This window comes from Petaurus breviceps, unplaced genomic scaffold (assembly GCF_028583685.1).
Source record: "Petaurus breviceps papuanus isolate PSGF00001 unplaced genomic scaffold, PetGlider_PUasm1.0 90510, whole genome shotgun sequence".
NCBI lineage: Eukaryota > Metazoa > Chordata > Mammalia > Diprotodontia > Petauridae > Petaurus > Petaurus breviceps.
This window is the reverse complement of record NW_027187267.1, coordinates 788,296-808,209: the sequence shown is the minus strand read 5'-3', so window position 1 is coordinate 808,209 and position 19,914 is coordinate 788,296. Positions and strand designations below refer to the sequence as shown.

Below are 19,914 nucleotides of genomic sequence, written 5' to 3'. Positions count from 1 at the left end.
TCTTTGGGGCAATGCAGTCTTAACACACATTCAAGATCCTCGGTGGCCTCAGATGCAGGCCCTTGCTTTCTAGTCAGAAAACCTAGAGCCTGCTTCCCATTACTTACCTACAGAATCATCTTTGACTTTGGGAGGTAATAATCATCTCAGGATTGTCAGTCTGCTCTGCTCCAGCACAAATGAATTACCTGAGAACAACCTTGACAAGAGCTACTGTTAGCTTTAGAGTGGGGGTAAGGCAGAAACTTTTACATAAATCTCGAGAAATGAACAAAACACCAGTTACACTTTTGGAAAACAAATTTTATGGGGTTACAAGCATCTGTACTTCAAAGAAAACTATCAGTTCAACATACAAGCAAAAACAAAAGATTATGATAAACAATAAAAAATATTTTTAAAAGGATTATACTAAACCATATTTAACACAAATATTTCTTCTGCTTAAAAAGGAGACTCAAAAAGTGGAGGGAGAGAGGTTACACTTTCAGTTTCAGTATGCAATAAGTAATCATGATACAATGGCAGTAATAATTATGACAATGACAATGATATAGGCTCGGTCTCTACTTTACAGGTAAAAATTCATACATCAAAAAGTTAGCCAGAACAGTACCAATGTGCTGAAGAGAAAAATCTGAAAGTGATTTATATATCTATCTATAGATATAAATATAGATCTGCATATATATGCAGATAAAGTTGATTTGAATTGGTAGAAGGAATTTCCTCATCTGGGAATTCCCTATTCCACAAAATCTTAGATCTAGGCTCTATACCATCCTATGGCATTTATTATGTGCTTATTATTATTATATGTCTATATAGTATATGTGAGTATGATTATATGTGTGCTTATTATTATATGTGTACACACATTTTTTTCTTGTTCGTTCACTTCAGTCATGTCCAACTCTCTGTGATACCATTTGGAGTTTTCTTGGCAAAGATACTGGAATGATTTTGCTATTTTCCTCTCCAGTATACACATATACACACTTATATAAATATATGAGTGTGTATATGTGTATACATATATGTGTGTGTGTGTGTTTGCCTTTATATCAGTTTCCCCAGTGAGGGACTTCTGCCTCATTGTCTTTCAACCCTTCAGGAACACAAGGAGGCAGACACAGGTCATAAAAGCATGATATTTCAAAAGTCACAGGTTCTCTCTGGAGTCCTGGATCTCCTGCCTCCATTTTCCCATAGCTGTGCCAGCTTCCCCATGGAATCAATGAAAGAGGAATCCTGAAAGGACAAGTAAAGTAGAGACCTAGAAGATCCTTAAAGAATGTGTCAAGTGTGGACCCATGGCTCATGGATGGGTCAGGAGAACAGGACATTTTTAAAGCCGTCTGTAGTACCTCCATTGCTCTCATTCATAGTCTGGGAATTCCCAGTCTAATCTCCTTGGGCTTCTTCCTTCTTCAGTACAGAGTAGATGACTGAGTTGTCCTGGGAAACAAAATACAAATGTAAAGCCCTAGAGAAGGGAGAGAAAGGTAATGATGGCATTGGGAAACCTGGGAATATGCCTCACCTTGTCATCTGGAGGCTTCCCTGAGGCATCTTCTGGGGGGGAGAGAAGAGGGAAGAGGGGAGTTAAGTGAAGGATAATGGTGTTCTATCTTAGAGCTGACATTCTATCCTCCAAGAGCACTCCAAGATACACTGGACCCTTCCTGTTCCAACAGCCTCAGCTTTCTGTTTTATCCACCCTTTTGCTAAGTCCTTGCCAAGACTCCATAGACAGAAAATCTCCCGATATCCAACTAACAAAAGTTTTTTCTTCTTCGAGTCCCTGATTCTTGCCTTCACATTTTAGCATCTCGTTTATATGATCATGAGAATTCTCTAACCAGCACCACTTTTCATTGCTGCCTATCAGTGTTTTCCATTAATTGTAAAAAAGAAAAAAACTCACCCATGATCTGAAACCCAAACCCTGATGCAAACCTATGTCACTTTGTAGTTCTTAGTTTGTTCGTTAGCTTTATTGTATGGAAAGGGACTACAGTGAGAAGAAGGGGAGAAGTTTGATTCCCTTCAATCCTAAAAACTAGAGGCCAAACAAGGGATCAGATCAACTGCCAAGTTCCACAACAGTTTTCCAGGAAGATGGTAACAAAGATGGAGAAATCTATCTCCCTAATTTTCTACCAAAGCGACTTGGAGCGAGCTCCTCACAAAAGGTCAAAGGCAAAGAGTGTCTATAATGTAGTCAGTATGGCTAATAGGAAATATGTTTTGCAAGACTTCACATGTATAATTGATATTATATTGCTTTCTCAATAGTTGGGGGAGGGACTGGAAGGAGGGAGACAATTTGGAGTTCAATATTTTTTAAAATGAATGTTAAAGTATATAGCATGCAGCCAGTCCCCCAGCACAAAAGAGATGAGTACATTGTTTTGTTTGTCCAACTTCTGTTGGTCAGGCCATGAGGGAATGATGGACTTTAGTAGCCTAGGAAAACAGCTCTGTGGCTACTCTGCTGTTAGCTAAGTTCATGTAGGACAGGGAGGGGAAATGTTATGTGTATCAAGTGACAGATTCCCAATCTGTGCTACCACACATAGCTAGGGATGGAGGGGTGGGATGCCAAGGAGGCAGGGCGGGTACAAGGGCAGAGATGAGGCAGCAAAGAAGCTGAGACACACAGAGGTTATACAGGGAGGTAGGTAGGTAGCCTCTCTCCCAGCAGACCAGAGGACAGTTCTCTCACATGGGCACACCAGTCACATCTATCACCCTGAGAATCAGCTGAAGGATGTCAATATCTACTGATACAAGCCTGTACTCTAAGCTCCAACAAAAATATTCTTCAGTCATAGTTAACTCCCAGTTTCTCACCTGCACCTTCTTTTCCTTGCTGTGTATTCCAGACCTCTGAATAGACCACATCTCCAGCAACAGGAATCTCTAGAATAGAAGATGAGGTTGTCTAGGCAGCTATTGACTTTTTCCAGCCAATTCCCTCATGATTTCAACCTTGAGGTGGTTAGAAGTCCTTATAGGACTTACCTCACATTCATAGACTCTTAGGGTTGGACATCAGAGATGTCTTCTTGTCCCACCCTTTACCTGAATGAAGTATACCAAACAATGCTAGAACATTGGGCCAGATCTAATAAGAGGAAATATAATGGGGAAAGAAGTCTTAGACTTTCCTTCCTGTTCAAACACAGAATGGCCTGCCTCAGGAAATAATAGGGTAATGGATTCCACCTCATTAGAGTTCTGCAAATAAAATCTGATGATCATTTATTGAGTATGTTATAGAGAGATTTCTAATTCAGATATGTATTAGATTAGATGCCTTCTAATATCTCTTTCAATTCTGAGATTTTGTGATGACCTCCAATTATGGGGATCTCACTACCTTTCAAGGCAATGCATTTTATTTTCTTTATACCTCTCTAGCAGAAAGTTTTCCTTTATATTGAATAAAAACCATCCACAGTATGATTTCTGCCCATTATTCCTGGTTCTACATCTGAGACCAGTGTACAATTGGTCAATACTATGTGAAAGATTTATCCTCCCCCCCCCTCCACTCCTCAACAAGTTTCCTCAGTTTCCCTTTCCTTCTTCCCTTTTTTTGCTCTCTAAGTCTGCCTTTGGAAGACCTTGCTGATTGCATAAGCCTTACCATCCCTATATATTTCTTGCAGCTCCAACAGAGTAGGCGCATTTGATTCCACAGTTTCTTGGGACATTTGGATGGGAGGGCTCCTGTGAGACACAGAAAGACATGCTATTTTGGGAGACAATGACAGAACTAAACTTGAATGTTGTGGTCAGGGGAAAAATGCCCTGAGAGAAAAGAGAATTGTAGTGACACAGGGCTTTAGGGAAACCAGCAGCCAAGAGGGCACAGAGAATCCTGGGTGATTTATGGGGTGACAATACCAAGCAGACTTTTTTCTCCTTCAGATTCCCACTTCATGGTAGAACTAGTTGGAGTAGGACAGGCAGCTTGGGGCCAGGGTCCAGACAGGTTCACTTAGTCACACTGCGGCCCCTGGTTACCCTGAGAGGGGAGCTAAAGTAGAAGACATTATTCTCAAAAGACATTAAATCAACATATGCCTGGGCTTGATCCTGGACTATGCCATGCTTAGAGTGAGTTAGATAAATACAGATCATGTTATGAGTGGTGAAAAGTCCAGTGGGATTATAGCATGTAGTCTACGTCACTGACACAGGCAAAAGATATATAGATAAATGTGTTCAATATAAACATATAGATAATAAGTGTTGCCTAAGCCAGTGAGTCGAAGAAATAAATACTATATTAGCACCAGGCTCAAGCAGAGCACAGAAAATATGTGCCCCAGGGAATGAGTGGGAGTGGGAGGAGGTGGGAGAAAGATGATATCCAGGTAATGGGTTTTACATGTCCAGAGAAGTGTTAAACAGGAACAAGACATGTCCAATCACTGAGATAAACAGCAGTCACTAGACTAAATTCCATATTTCTGCATTGTGGAGTGGACACCTTAAAAAAAAAAAAAACAACACTGCAGAAAAAGGCAGAGGCCTCACCTGGTCAGGTCTGTTGAGGAATTTTCCCCTGAAATGCAAAGTAGGAGAATGTGTCAATAAATGTGTCTCTCTGGCAGATTTGCAAATACTTCAGGGCAACTGGGGCTTTTCCTCAAGGCACCAAAATTTAGGGGGCACTGAATAAAGTTGAAATTCCTTTAGAAACAACTGAGTTTAGCACCTAGGTAAGCAAGAATAATTAGTTGGGGTGGGGGACAGACAAACATTTACCAAGTGTCTATGATGTTCCAGGCGCTTTATAAATAGTATTGCTTTGTATAATATGTATATTATATATACACACATTTATATTACATTATATATTATACACAGAATATGTATATATACATGTATATAATTTCATTTATTAAAATAGTAAACCACCAGATGGTACGCTCCTTCCATAACACTGAACCTTGTATCTTGAAGTTTAATACTAGCTAGCATTTATACAAGACTTTAAGGTTTGCAAATTACTCTACAAATGTTATCTCATTTAATCCAGACAACAACCCTGGGAGGTAGGTCCTGTTATTATTCCCAGTTTACCAGTGAAGAAACTGAGGTAGACAGGGGTTAAGTGACTTGCCCAGGATTACACAGCTAAGTGTCTGAGGCTGGATTTGAATTCAGGTCTTCCTGACTCCAGGCCCATTCTTATTCAACTTCTACAATTAGCTTCTAGTCATAATAATAGCTTGCTTTTACATAGCACTTTAAAGTATACAAAGTTATATATATATAAATACAGATATACAAAGATATAAAGGTATATACCCACACACATACACATATACACACATATGTATACTACCTCTCTCATTCTATTCACCTGAGTCAAACCAACTGAATTTATAAAAAGCTGATGTAAGGGTGAGTTTTAGACTGGTTCCTCAAGATATATTTTGTCAAGGCTGTGCTGGGTGCTAAAATGCCAATATGTGTATGTGTATATATATATATGTGTCTGTATATCCATATTTGTGTGTGCATGTTTATGTGTGTGTAAGATATGATGGGAAGGCTCAGGCACTTGTAATCATCTGGACATGTTCGGCTTTGTCACTTCATTGGACCCTGAGAAGATGACAAGCTAAAAGAAATAACTATAAATTAGCATATTGTCCTCTAATTGTTTCATAAGCCTGGATCTTTTCTCCTCAACAAGACTTTAAGCTCCCAATGGTCAAAGACTGGTTGCTACCTGTGCAAACAATCTAGATATTTATGAAGGACCTACAATATGCAGGGACCTGCCCTAAGGGAGATGCCAAGTTTAGATAAGTCACTGTTCCTGCCCTCATGGAGTTTGTAGTCTATTGGTGGATATGGGACAAATCCATAATACAAAATAATCCATACTGGATTACATGAGAAAGGTGCACATAGTACTATGTCAGACCCAAAGAATGAAAACTCATTACTGAGTGGGGGAATATGAGAACACTTGTGGAGGAGGTACCATTTGAGATAGGTTTTGAAGGATGAGGAAGAATTCAGCAGCTGTGAAAGAAGGTATCCCAAGCATAAATAGTAGCATGAACAAAAGTACAGGGACAAGAAGGCATAAGGAGTGGTTTGAAATGGTAAGCAATCCAGTTTGACAGTGTAGAATTCATGGAGGGAATCAGTGTCCAAGGGACAGGAGGGAATAATGCCCAAGTCTGTGGGCTTTCTTCTTCCAGCTAAGTCAAGAGGTAATATTGAGGACCCTGCCTCTAATAATGCCATCATATCAGAAACCATTGGAGGCAAGGAAATCACACAGATGCCATGAAATCACACAGTTTTGAGGAGACAGATCAGATATCACTTGTCAGCTCCCCACATTCAGAGATAACATTGGCCAACCTTCTTCTCCTGAATCTCTACTTCTCCTACTGGTTTCTAACTTTTATCTCAGTCCCTTGGATTTTGGTGCCCTGAATAAATCCTACCACCAACATTTCATAACCTTTTAGTTTATATTTGCTTATATCCTGATTTAGATACTGCCCCTCTTAACCCCAGAAGAATTTTTCATTTCACAATTCTAGTGATGGATACAAAGTTAGAATGGAATCAGATTTAAGATGATCTGGAATGTCAGTCAAAAAACATTTGAATTTTGTCTAATAAGGAACTGATGGGGTACCTGGGGTCTAGGTCAAACCAACTTGTAAAACCAGTCCGTGAAGTTGTAATTTGTCCTTTCCCACCCTTGAGATCTGCCCCTTCTCCCTATCCCACACTCCACCTAGGCAACGCCCTTCGACCCCTTTTGTTCTTACTGAATCTCTTGATTTCTTCCCAGGCCTGGCCCACACCCTCCTTTATCCTTGCCTTTTTTATCCTTAATGACCTGGCCCAAATCTTATCTAAACTATCTATTCACATGCTCCTCTTGGTCAGCTCTGACCTTTGTCTATGCATTGAGGCCCCTCCCATCAGGTCAGCCCTGACTATGGCAGCTCTACCCTTCAAAGGTAAAAGCATGTACTCCTCTCACTCACAGGTCCCCTAAAGGACTCTTGCCCGCTGTAATGGCGTAATAATAAACTTTCTCAACTCTAACTCCAAGCAAGGCTGAGCTGAATTCTTTCCAGACGCCCTTGCAGGTTTCCTGGTCTTGGATGAGATCACGGTTCCTGCTGAACCTATTGGGATCCCGTCCCCCCCATCAGAACCATTGAAAGATTTCAAGCTGAAAGTTTGAGAGTGTGTGTATGTGTGTGTATATATATATATATATATATATATATATATATATATATATATGATTTTATTTCTTTTGCCTTTTGGAGGGCAATTGGGGTTAAGCAACTTGCCCAAGGTTACACAGCTAGTGTTTTTGTCTGAGGCTGGACCCGAATTCAGGTCCTCCTAACTCCAGGCCAGCGCTTTACTTACTGCGCCACCTAGCCGCCCCACATATGATTTTTTTTTTGAGACTGAGTTTCCCTATCTTACCCAAGCAAGAAGCACAAACACCCATTCACAGACCCACTATTGATAGGTGATATTGATAGCTTTAATTTTCAATTTACTTATTTTTTTTCTGACTTGGACTAGTTTGCTTCTCCTTAAGCAGCCTCTGTTTCTGGGAGCTCACCATTTTGGTGCCAGACTTAATGTGGCACCCAATTGGGTGTTAGCCCTCCTGTAGCTCAGAATTCCTGAACTCAAGTAATACACTTCCACCCTTACCTTCCCTAGCAGCAAGAACCACAGATATACATCACTACTTCTAGCTAGGTTTATGTGTATAAAAAATTATTGGATATGTGATATGAAGTGATATGAAGGATGGAAGATATTGAGGAGAAAATATAGGTGGGGAGACCCTTTGGATTCTACTGAAATAGTCAAAGCAGGTGTTAAGTAACGTTGTGACCCTAGCTTTAAAAGTATTTCTCACATATTATATGATCTTCACTACAATACTGAGAGCTAGATAAAGCAAAAGTGAGTATCCCTGTTTTATTGATTAAAAAAAAGTTAGGTTTTAATGAGGCTACATGATTTACCCAAGATTGCAAAGTTAGTAAATAACAGACAAGTAAATGGTAGAACCTAAACTCAAACTTAAATCCTTGTCCTCAGATGCCAGTTATTCGCATCATACTACCCATCTATACAAAGCAGGCACTCAGTGTATGTGCATAGACTTGAAAGTGACAAGATTTCAATTTCACTATTTGCAAATTTCTAGGCATAGGGACTGGACCCTGTGATTTCACTGGTATAGGGTCATCTTATAGTTTTGGAGAGCTATCTAAACTCAGTGGTATCAAACTCAAATATAAATGGATCCCTGCTAACCACATATTAACTTAGAAAATCACAAATTAACATTATCTATTGTATGATATTTTTATTTTGTTAAACATTTCCCAATTACATTTTAATCTGATTGGACCTGCTCTTGGAGAGTTTTGTGGGCTTCCCAGAGTTTGACTCCCCTGACCCTAAAGCACTGAAAGGTTAAGTGGGTTACAATAGGTCACACAGCCAATATGTGTCCAAGGCCATATTTTCCTGGCTTAAGCTTTCCTGATTTACTCTAACAAGCAGTCTCCCCTTGAGCTAGTTCTACCACTAGGTGGGAAACTTGAAGACAAAAAAATCTGCTTGGTGTTATTACTCCATAGATCACCCAGAATTCTCTGTGCCCTCTTGGCTACTGGCTCCCTAAATCCCCCTGTCACTACAATTCTCCTTTCTTCTAGGGTTCTTTCCCCGACCACATAACTCGCATTCATTTCTGTCATTGTCCCCCAAAAGAACATGTATTTCTGTGTTCCATAGCACACTTTCATCCAAAGCCCTCAAGAATCCACTGGAATCCAATACAGTTCCCACTCAATTGGAGTTACAAAAAAATGTATGGCAATGGTAAGGCTCACACACCATAAGCTAGGTCTTCCCAGGCTGGGCTCAGGAAGAAAAAGGAAGGGACAAAGAATGGGAAACTGAGGAGCCTTACTGAGGAGTGGCAGGGAGAGAGACATGAATATCTTCTGAAAGATTTTCATGTAGTTTTTATTGACCAATTTTCCATTGGTTTTAGAGTTTAGAACCAAAATCAATGAGCAGAAATCATACTGCAGATGGTTTTTATTCAACATTAAGGAAAAACTTCTTGTCAGTTAGAGAGGTGTAAAAAGAGGAAATGAGTTGCCTTGAAAAGTAGTGAGTTCCCTGTCATTGGAGGTCATCACAAAATCTCAAAGTCAGAAGGGCTAGCAGAAAGCATCTAATCTAATGGATGTCTGGACTTACTTTGGGCTCATTTTGAGATTGTAGTCTGCTTAAAAACCCAAATCTCTTTCAGCCCTAGCTATGCCTACTCCATCCTGCATTTGTAAAGTTGATTACTTGATCACAAATGAAGGGTTTTACATTTACCACCATTAAATCCCACCTAATTAGACCTGGTCCATCATATAACCTGTCATGAGTCTATCATTCAACATGTTAGGTACCTCCTCCCATCTTTGGGAGGATAGGGAGTGGTTTGGTTTGAATGTAGGATACATGAAGGAAACTATGTGATAGAAACCTAGAAAAGCAGGCTGCTTGTCATCTGCAATTTGACAAGCATTCTGTCTACGCCTTCATTGAGGCATAAAATGTCAACAGCAGATGACCAAGGAGAGATCTTCTCAATTACGTTATCATAACTTGTCCCACAATTTACAATTTCCTCCTTCCCCACAAAAGTCCACTAAATTGTCTATATTTCTCATTTGATTTTAGTTCCCAGAGAAGACCCTCATTTCTCAGAAATGCTTGGAAAAATATACTCGTATTGAGGAAGTGAAATTAACCCTGAAGAGAAAGCAGAAGTTCCCACAGAAATGACTTAGTAATTTTAGTACTTTCTTTTAAGATGCAAAAATATCCTATCATGCCCTGAGGCAGAGGTCACCATACTCCCCAGTGATCAAGGCATCTTCCACACCTTTGAAAATGTCTCCTTAGCTGAGGCTCAGAGTAACCAGTATTACTGCCCTTTCCTTTAAGAAAACTCTTGCTGGTTAACTGACCACTGGCTGCTGAAATTGATTCTTTATTCTATTATCTGTATTCAAAGACAACAAGTAATGCCCTAGTTAAATTAGTATTTTTCATAATTTGCATTTAAAATTTATTAAAATTTCTCCCTAGAAAACTATATTATTTGGGTTGTAATCTTGAAGTCTATATGGAGATTTTTTTCCTGGCAAAGAGTAGCAAAAGCAGTGCTAGCTGGACTTTGAGTCAGAAGACCCAACTTCAGTACTGACTATGATCTTGGGCAAACAACTTTTCTGGGTTTCAGTTTCCTCATTTGTCACATCAAGTAGGGGTATTGGACCAGATACCTTGCAGTTCTAATATTCTTTTAAATTATCAAATTACAAGAAGGGGAAGGTTCAAGCTCAGTTTGGTTAGTAATTAGGGGAAATGTGGGTGAGGCCTTCAAAAAGGAACCACAAAAACCTTGAGGTACTAAGAAGCAGCTAAGAACACAGTAGATAGAGCGCCTGGTCTAGTGTCAAAAAGACCTGAGTTCAAATCAGACCTCAAACATTTACTAGATGTGTAACTCTAGGCAAGTCACTTAACTGCTTGCCTTAGTTCCTCAGCTATAAAATGGGGACAATAACCACACCAACTTTTCAGAGTTCTTGTGAGGATCAAATTAGATAATATTTGTAAAGCACTTAGCACAGTGCCTGGTATGTAGTAGTTACTAGATAAATGCTTCTTCTCCTTTCCTTCCCCTCTGCTCAGAGGCAAAAACGCCCCCAAACTAAATCTTCCCATCCTCTAAGGAAACACCTCACATGGAGGGGGATCTCAAAACTGAAACTCAGGCTACCCTCCTTGAGGTTTTCATCCTTTCTCCATAGATTGTCCTCTCTGGTCTTCAGTGGCTTCCCATTACCTACCCAATATAGCATAATCGTCATATCTTGACATGAAAGGCCCCATATAATCAGGCTCCAGCCTGCTTTTCTAGGTTTCCATCACATAGTTCCCTTCATGTGTCCTACATTCAAACCAAACCACTCCCTATCCCCAGTACTTGTTTATCCATCTCCCACCTCTGGGTCTTTGCCCAGCCTGTTGCACATGCCAGAATGAGTTCCTCACCCATCTCAACCTATTGAAAGGTCTCCTTCTGCTGTCCTGTCCATGAAGTCTGTCCCATGACTCCTCCTTCCCTCTTCAAGCTAACAAGGATCCCTCCCTCCTGACATTACCCATAGTGCCTTGCGCAGGTTATCTCCTTTTGTACTTAGCCCTTTCTTCTAAAGGAAAGGAAGGAGCATTTACATGGAATCTACTTTGGGTCAGGTACCATGCTAAGCACTTTACAAATGTTACCCTAGGCTCACACTTAAGTGTCGGAAGCTGGTTTCGAGCTCAGGTCTTCCTGACTCCAGGACCAGCAGTCTAACCCCTGTGCCACCAACAGCCTCCAGAGGTGATAATTGTTAGATGGGAAGTGTGTTAGGATCAGGGACTACATTGTGGGGAGTAGGCATGGTATAGTATAAAGGATGAAGGATTTGGAGTCGGGATACCTCTCTGCACCTCACTTCCTTCATCTCTAGGCTAAATATTCATCTGATGTTTTCACTGGTATAGGGAACTTGTGAGTGTCAGAGCTGGGCAAACCCAGGGCTACTAACTTCTAGTCCAGTATATACCACACTGTCTCCAGCTGTGACAAAGGAAAAATAACAGAAGGTGACAAACCTGATTTCCTTTGGTGCTTGAGGTAAACCAGAAGAGCAACAGCAATAAGACCAAGAGCACTGACCAGAGCCGTGGTGATTCCTGCTACAAGTGGGCCCCTTCCATTCTCTGCAGGGATAGAGGAGAGTCTTAGAGAAGAGAAACCCAGGACCTGGAATCTCCTGGGGCAAAAAAACCTACTGCCTCATCTGGACTGAGACCCTGTGGCATAAAAAGTGGAACAGCAAGTCTAAGAGGCAGAGCATATGATGGCCTCTGGGGCTTCTTAAGTGTCAAATAGACCTAGCAGAAGAAATTGGGGAGGGGATGAGTTCCTTGTTATCTCCGTTTGTCCTGACTGCCTTTGGAAGTGTCCCAAAGATGCCTTCAATGCGTCTACAGAAGATAAAATGTCAGCTTGGGGATTTCATCCAATCAAAATTCTAAGGGTAACTCAGGCAATCCAGGGGGTCAGAGGACTGTTGGAGAAAAGAAGAATATCAGGTCATTTTGCTGCCATCACCCTTCTTCACATCAAAAAGTTCAAAATCTGCTTTTAGTGAACACCAAGTCTTCATTCTAGGCTACCTCAATGCTCTCTCTATGCCTGATGTATGTGACACTCTCAATGCTTCCTGCTTCTGTCTTCCCATTGCCTAGTCCTTAAGATGCTAGGTTTCTGTGTTGGAAAAATTATTCAATCTGTATCACTTTTGTTGGAATCTCTTCATTTTTGGCTTATCCTTGGGAACAAAGAAATTCTGAAAATTGGAGGAACCATTTGATCTGGACTGAAAGAGTGGGGACCTAGAAAAACCAAAAGATGGCCAGGTGAGCTCGGTGGGAACCCAGCTTGGTCTGGGAGTAGAAGCAGGGAGGAACTAGAATAAAATGGAAACTTTTGAGGAGTCAAGAAAGGATCTGGACCAAGAATGGGCTTGACCGAGGGCCTGCTAAGCAAACTTTTTCTCCCCAAAGCTGGATTTTTTGCATTTATTTTCTGTATCTGTAATTACCAACTGCATAGCTTGTATCCTAAGGAATCTTTATAGGTCTAGTAAAGGCATAGATCATCTAAATACCAACACATCTTCTAGGACTCCTTCATCTCCATTTAAGAAAAAATGACTGAAGGTCAAGTGTAATGGCATGAACTTACAATCTCTGCTACCGTGGAAGCCAGTAGATCATTGGAGCTCAGGATTTCTGAGCTGTCCAGTGAATTAAACTGAGCAGGTGTCCATACTAATATGATGAGTCCCTGGGAATGAGGGGCCACCAGGAAGGAAGGAAGGGATGGAGGGAAGAAGGAAGGAAGGAATGAAGAAGGAGGGAGGGAGGAGGAAAGAGAGGGAAGAAGAAAAGAGAGGAGAGGAATGGAGGTAAACTCACTTCTCACAGTGATGTTCAAAGAATGGCTGGAAATAAGGCTACTGTTGTTGTCAGCTGTGCAGTAGTATTTCCCAGCATCACTCTCCCTCACAGCAGAAAATGCAAACTCTGCTACCAATGAACGCAGGGTCTTCTTCCCCAGAGGGGCTTCTGTGCCTTCTCTGTGCCAGGAGAATGTGATGGCCCCTGAGCCTTCAACTACTGAGCAAAGAAGAACCATCTTCTGCCCTTCTATCACATGACCTCCACGAGGTTGCACCTCCATGTAGATTCCAGAGATGGGGATTCCTAGATGAGCACATAATAACTTGTAAGGTCCTCTACTATGGGGAAGTTGGGGTGGGGGTGGTAGGGAAGAGGCTGAAGCAAGCAAGATGCTGACATGGTCAGGGCAGAGGAAATAGGAAATGTTTCAGCATCAAATGTTGAGGGATAGAGAATAATTCCAAAACCACTCCTGGGGAGGAAACAGTACCCTCACTCCTCCTAACTGAAATCTTATGAATTTTCTAATCTTAGCTAACTTTCTAACCCCATACCAATAGCATCAATTATCTAAGATTAAATAGAGTTGGACCTCCCTATGAGAGGTTAGTTCCCTTAACAGATCTGCCTCTTCTGTTTTTGAAGGATAGAGATTGGCCATAGATCGAGTCAAGCTTCTCCAGCCCACTTCTTGCTCCATCTCCCAGTGATATCTTGATAGGGAGAGACATTTAATAAATACTTGTTGAATACTGAACCCACTTATTTCCATACTGTCTTGGCCCTTAGTATACACTCCCTTTTTTCTCTTGTTATAACTCCCCAACTAGATTGTAGACACCTTGAGGGAAAGGAATTTACATAAAGAGGAATTCTCTATTCTTCATTGTATCCCCAGTGCCTATCATGGTGTGTTACATATGGTAGTTGCTCAGATTGTTTATTCTCATAATGGATGCCCCTTTCCTAAAGGTCCTACTCCATTGTCCTACCATCCTGGAATTTTGCTTATCTGAGCAATTTCAGTTTACAATACATCTCTCCCCATTGAGAGAGAGAGAGAGAGAGAGAGATGCTGGGGGAAGAATTTGTCTATGAGACATTGTAAACAGTAAGGACCTGGAGGTGGAAGCAATCTCTTGTTTTGGATTCTTGCAGTTCTTAACCCATTCCTGATGCTCTGCTTAAGCAAAGGAGCCCCATCTCACTAGTAAGATAGTAAGTACTGATTATACTAGTAAGTAATTCCTTTACTAAGGACGGGAAAAGTCACACAGAATAGAACTTAATGCCAAAAATGGTGCCGTTTACCCAGCCTCCCTCTTCTTAATTCCAGACCTATTAGAACTCTCTCCCTCATACTTACTCCTTACACTCATTGTTACTGGACGACTCTGTTTGCAGACCCTAGGAGACACAGTTTCTACCTCACACCAGTAAGATCCTGAGTCCTCCCTCCAGAATTTTGAGATCTGGAGCTCTTGGACTTTGGCTTGGCCTAATAGGATGATTCCAGGATCTCTGAAGAAGGAGAAGAGAAGTTGGATGCTTGACTTCTCTGGAGGGATCCAGATCTCACACCTCAGAGTCACCAGACTTCCCTCTGTGGGCTGAAAGTCTGTTGTTTTCAGCACTGGATGGGAAAACAACTCTAGAGAGAAGAGTCCAACAAAGAAGTGAGCCTCGGTTTTTCAACATCTCCAGATGCCTAGCAAGACAAAGAGACACACCCATACACAGTGCCCTCCACAAACCCATTTCTCTTCCCCTCATTGCTTTAACTCTTGCTTTCCCAGCTCCTTAGAGAAGGATCATTACCTACCCACTCTGAGTTTCCATCAATGGTGAGTCCATAAGATGTCCCTCTGTCATGTCCATCCCACTCTATCTAATCAATGACCCTGCCACTGACTGTCCTTATCCTCTTCCCCATAGGAATGGCAGTCATACCATGGATGTGGAGATACACTTGACTTGATACAATCTTCCATGACGTATGTTTGAATGCAGTACAGTGATATAGACCTCTGTTACTTAAATTTGCTTGTGGGATAAAGACATCTGAACTTTGATTAAAAGCAGAGAAGGGTTTTCTATTCTTGTAGTATGTCACATGGGTCAAAGTATTGTTATATTTTTCCTGGCACCGAAGAATCACACTATCTCCTTCAAATACAAGGTATGGAATCCGCAGGATCAAAAAAACTGTAAGACACACCCATATTCATTAGTTACTTAACCATATAATCTCCAAACCTTTTGAGGTTTAATATATTCATTCATCTGTAGCAAAGGCCATCCTACAGAACCTATGTGGGGATGAGCTTCTCTACACAGTCAATAGACCATTATCAAGTGCCTACTGTGTGGAATGCTGAAGGAAGGAAGGAGGACCAGGGAGCCCTTAGCATAAAGCTTCATTAAGATATTCAGGACTTGGGGCGGCCAGGTAGCACAGCGAGTAAGAGCACCGGCTCCAGTGTTGAGAAGACCTGGAGATCGAATCCTGGGCTCAGACACTTAGCACCCACCCAGAAACACCTGGCCATGTAACCTTGAGCAAGTTACTTAACCCCAATTACTTAGGGACGGCCAGGTGGCTCAGCGAGTAAGAGCACCGGCTCCAGTGTCGGGATGACCTGGATCAAATCCGGGCTCAGATACTCAGCACCACACCCAGAAATAACTGGCCGTGTAACCTTGAGCAAGTTACTTAACCCCGATTGCTTAAAAAAAAAAAAAAAAGATATTCAGGACTTTCCTGTGCCCTCTGTTTAACATTAGACAATCCCCTGATCCAAATTCCCCTCTCTCCAAAGTGAACTTCTCCCAAATACTGCTTGTCAATCTATCTGTTGAGCCTTTGGAGAACAGACTCAAAATTCTGGATTTGTGGGGAAGGAGAAAAATCACTATACTTGGAATCAAAGTGGCCTAGTGGATGTATCACTGAACTTGGAGTTAGGAAGAACTTGATTCAAATTCTGCTTTAGAAACTAATCATATGACTCTGGGAAATTCATTTAATTTCTCTGGGCCTCAGTTTCCTTATCTGCAAAAATAAAGATGATAACACCCATTCCACTGTGTTTATGTGAAAATTGACTGAGACAATACATTTTTAAGGTTAGAGATAGGGATTATACTTCTGATTTTCATCAGTATAAGAATTCCTGGTGAGGAAATTCCCTCTACCAAGGGTGAGCACTTTGTCTAAAGTTATCATCTTAAGGGGTAGCCAGGTGGCGCAGTGAGTAAGAGTGCTGGCCCAGCGTGAGGAGATCTGGGATCAGTTCCAGCCTCAGATACTTGGCACCCACACAAAAATAGCTGGCCGTGTAACCTTGAGCAAGTTACTTAACCCCAATTGCTTAAAAATAAATAAATAAATAAAATTATCATCTTAAAGAGTTGCTTAAGCACAGAAAAGTTAAGTGATTTGCCCATGGTCACACAGCCAGTATTTATCCAAGGGGAAACTTGAATCTCATTTCTCCTGGCTTAGAGGCCAACTTCTAGAATCATATAAATGGGAGCTGCCATCAACGTCACCATCAACATCATTACCATCATTAATATCTCATGACCCTAACTTTTCTGATTGAGGTCAGATGAAAATGATCTGGTGATATCTGATATTTAGTAATATACAGACTATTGTTATACTTCCGAGATATTGATTCCAGACCCCTGCAATGAGGTGAATATGGCAATAAAACAAGTCACACGAATTTTTTGATTTCCCAGTGCATATAAAAGTTATGTTTACACTACACTGTAATCTATTGTTACTCTCCCCTCCCCAAAATCCCACAGAAATACGCTCAAGATTCTCCAATGAGTTGCCACTTCTCCTGAGCAAGGCTAGAAGTTTGGTGATATTGTCTCCTGTGACCTCACTAAAACCCTGATTTTCCCCCAGGTGAAAAAATACAGTTCATGCACAACATGTTCGAAATAGAACTAGTTATCCTTCCCCCCAAACACTCCTCTCTTCTCAACTTCTCTTGTCAAAGGTGACACAATTTAAGAAAATTCCAAGACTAAAGATGGAAAATGCTATCCACATCCAGAGAAAGAAGTATGGAGTCTGAATGCAGATTGAAGCACACTATTTTCTTTCTTTTTTTTTTTTTGGTTTTTTTCTTTCTTGTGTTTTTCCCCCTTTGGTTCTGATTCTTTTTTTTTTTTTACAACTTGACTAATGTGGAAGTCTGTCTAATATGATTGTATATGTATAACCAATATCAGATTACATACCACCTTGGGGAGGGGAGAGGGGATGGAGGGGGGAAATTTTAGAACTCAAAATCTTATCAAAGTGAATGTTGAAAACGAAAAATTAATTAATTAGTTGGTTGTTTTTTATTAAGTGACATGATCTTCACAGTCACTCAGGCTATTGGCCCATTTATAACATTTCCAGGCCCTAGTAGGAGAAAATCTGAGGCAGTAGATTGAGAAAGCTGGAACTGGAAGTAATAGAGCCTTGGCTACTAGGCCTGGAAGACAATTGAGTTATAGAATCTAAATCCTGGGATTCTCAGGGAGAGAAAGATAAACCATTGTTAATGTTTTAACTAATTCACCTCTTTTCCTACCTCTAAAAAAGGTAAAGTCCACAGAGTCACTAAGGGGTGAATTGTTGGTCTTGCATCTATATCTCCCAGTATTATTAACTATTATGTTGTTTCCAGGGGTTTCTTGGAGTATTTTCCCCTTGTGGTACCATTTTGTTTTCCCTGGTACATAAAACTGTAATCCGTTGCATGTCAGATGCACTTTTTCCCCTTTGAAGAAAGTGGTCCATGGAGGACTGATGTAAATCACTGGTTTTGGTGAAAAATCTGAGTAGAAGATAGAAAAAGAAAAAAATGAAAGACATATGCAGTCCCAAGATTAGAAATTAATATACGAATGATAGAAAAGGGATTGTTTCACATGACCTGAATTCAGTTACCACCTCCTACAGAAAGTTTGTTGTTGATCACACACACATCCACACAGTAAGTAAAAACTTACTCTGCCCTCATTTTATGTTTAATTTTCTACGTGCATGTTGTTTAGAAGCACCTTTCAGGCGGACGCTTTTTCAGTTTTGTTTTGTCTTTCTGCCTCCAGCACCTAGTACAGGGATTGACACATACTGTTGTTGCTGTTTTTGTTCAGTCATGTCCAACTCTATGTGATCCCAACGACGTTGTCCACGGGGTTTTTTTTTGGCAAAGATACTGGAACGGTTTTCCATTTATTTCTCCAGTGTGTTCCCATTTTATAGACAAGGAACTGAGGCAAATTTGGGTTAAGAGACTTGCCCAGGACCACACAGCTAGCACATGCCTGAGGCTGGATTTCAACTCAGATCTTCTCGATGCCAAGCTTGGTCCTCTATCCACTGCACCACCTAGCTGCCTGCCCATAAAACTCTTGTTAATTTGAATTAAATTTACCTAAACAGTTGAGATAGAGAAAAAGAGTAGGGGAACAAGGAACACAGACTGCTCTCAACCCACCATAAACCCTTTTCTCACTTGGAAGTACAGATAGGGCCCCTGATAAATCCAGGGCTAGCACTGGTTAAAATTGCTAGAAGATGAAATTGTCTTTAGTCCCCTTGACTTTCCTTCCTTCTGCAGGCGCTCCTCCTTCCTGTCTTTTGCGCATGCTCTCTTTATAGTCACTAAAGCCATCCCCTATTCTCAGTAACTGCTTATCAAAATCCCTACTTGTCCTCTAAGACCCAGAAAAATGCTGATTCAGCATAATATGTAGCAACATTTACAATTTACATTCGTAACAATTAGAACTTTTACCCACCCCAAACCAAAGGCTTTCTGCCTTAAAGGTAAATATGGAGATGGCAAATAGTAATTTCTGGATCCCAAAGACATAAAGAGAGAGTTGATTGGTGGCAGCAATGGTAACTAGGGGAGAAGTGAACTCTGTAAGTGTTGTCCCCATCCAGAACTGGAAGGACCATCCAACACTAGAGACTTCTCCATGTCTGACCTCTAAAACTGTTGTACATGGTAGCTATGCTAAAGTACCTTGAGGAATGGCAAGAAGGAGAGAAACAGAGAGACAGAGAGAAACAGAAACAGGGAGACAGAGAAAGACAGACAGAGGTGGAGACAGAGACAGAGTCAAAGAGAAACCAATGTGTTAGAACCAAAACTTATTGGGGTGGTTGGAAGGGTTTCTTACTGAGCAGCCTTTATATCTGGAACTCTAAGTCACTTGAAAGAGAGAGAGAGAGAGAGAGAGAGAGAGATATCCTTGGGACTAATGGTCATTAGGTTCAAAAGTCTCTGTGTCGTTGTCCTCCTTGTATTATTTGTTGTTATAAGTTCTATTGATGATTTGTGTTAAATAAAAAATTGTTAAATTGCTAAACAAACTAAACAAAACGAGTCATTCCAGTGCCCTCCCTTGCTAACATATGCCATATCCTACACCTGTATTCCCACGCCTCTCTACTGAGAAGAATCAAGGGCATTTTATCTCCTGTTCTCTGAAGTGAATCAAGAGGCCCCAAGTGCCCATAGTTCAATTGTCTTGTAGTGTTCTTTTAATTTCCATTACAGTCTTCAGGTGTATTGTTCCCCTGGTTCCGGTTCCATTATTTTAAATGCACAGTGGTGCAGGGGGAAACATCCATTGTATTTGCAGTCAGAGGATGATAGGGATCATCTAGTCCAATTCCTTCATTTTAGAAATTAAAAAAACAAAAGCATAGTGGGGTCCCAGAGAATTAAAGTGACTGTCTCAAGGTCACAC

At 40.9% G+C, this 19,914-nt stretch overlaps 1 protein-coding gene across 1 annotated transcript in view; it reads right to left on the bottom strand.

Moving 5' to 3' along the window:
• Positions 1 to 293: 293 nt before the first annotated feature.
• Positions 294 to 19,914, bottom strand: part of LOC138141997 (Fc receptor-like protein 4) — a 27,128-nt gene continuing 7,507 nt past the window's right edge. The window contains 10 exon segments of the mRNA XM_069062919.1: positions 294 to 1,458; positions 1,544 to 1,575; positions 2,857 to 2,925; positions 3,656 to 3,738; positions 4,552 to 4,579; positions 11,782 to 11,889; positions 13,153 to 13,440; positions 14,504 to 14,788; positions 15,088 to 15,342; positions 17,739 to 17,984. Of these exon segments, the coding sequence (XP_068919020.1) occupies positions 1,330 to 1,458; positions 1,544 to 1,575; positions 2,857 to 2,925; positions 3,656 to 3,738; positions 4,552 to 4,579; positions 11,782 to 11,889; positions 13,153 to 13,440; positions 14,504 to 14,788; positions 15,088 to 15,342; positions 17,739 to 17,984 (1,523 nt within the window). The 3' untranslated portion in view covers positions 294 to 1,329.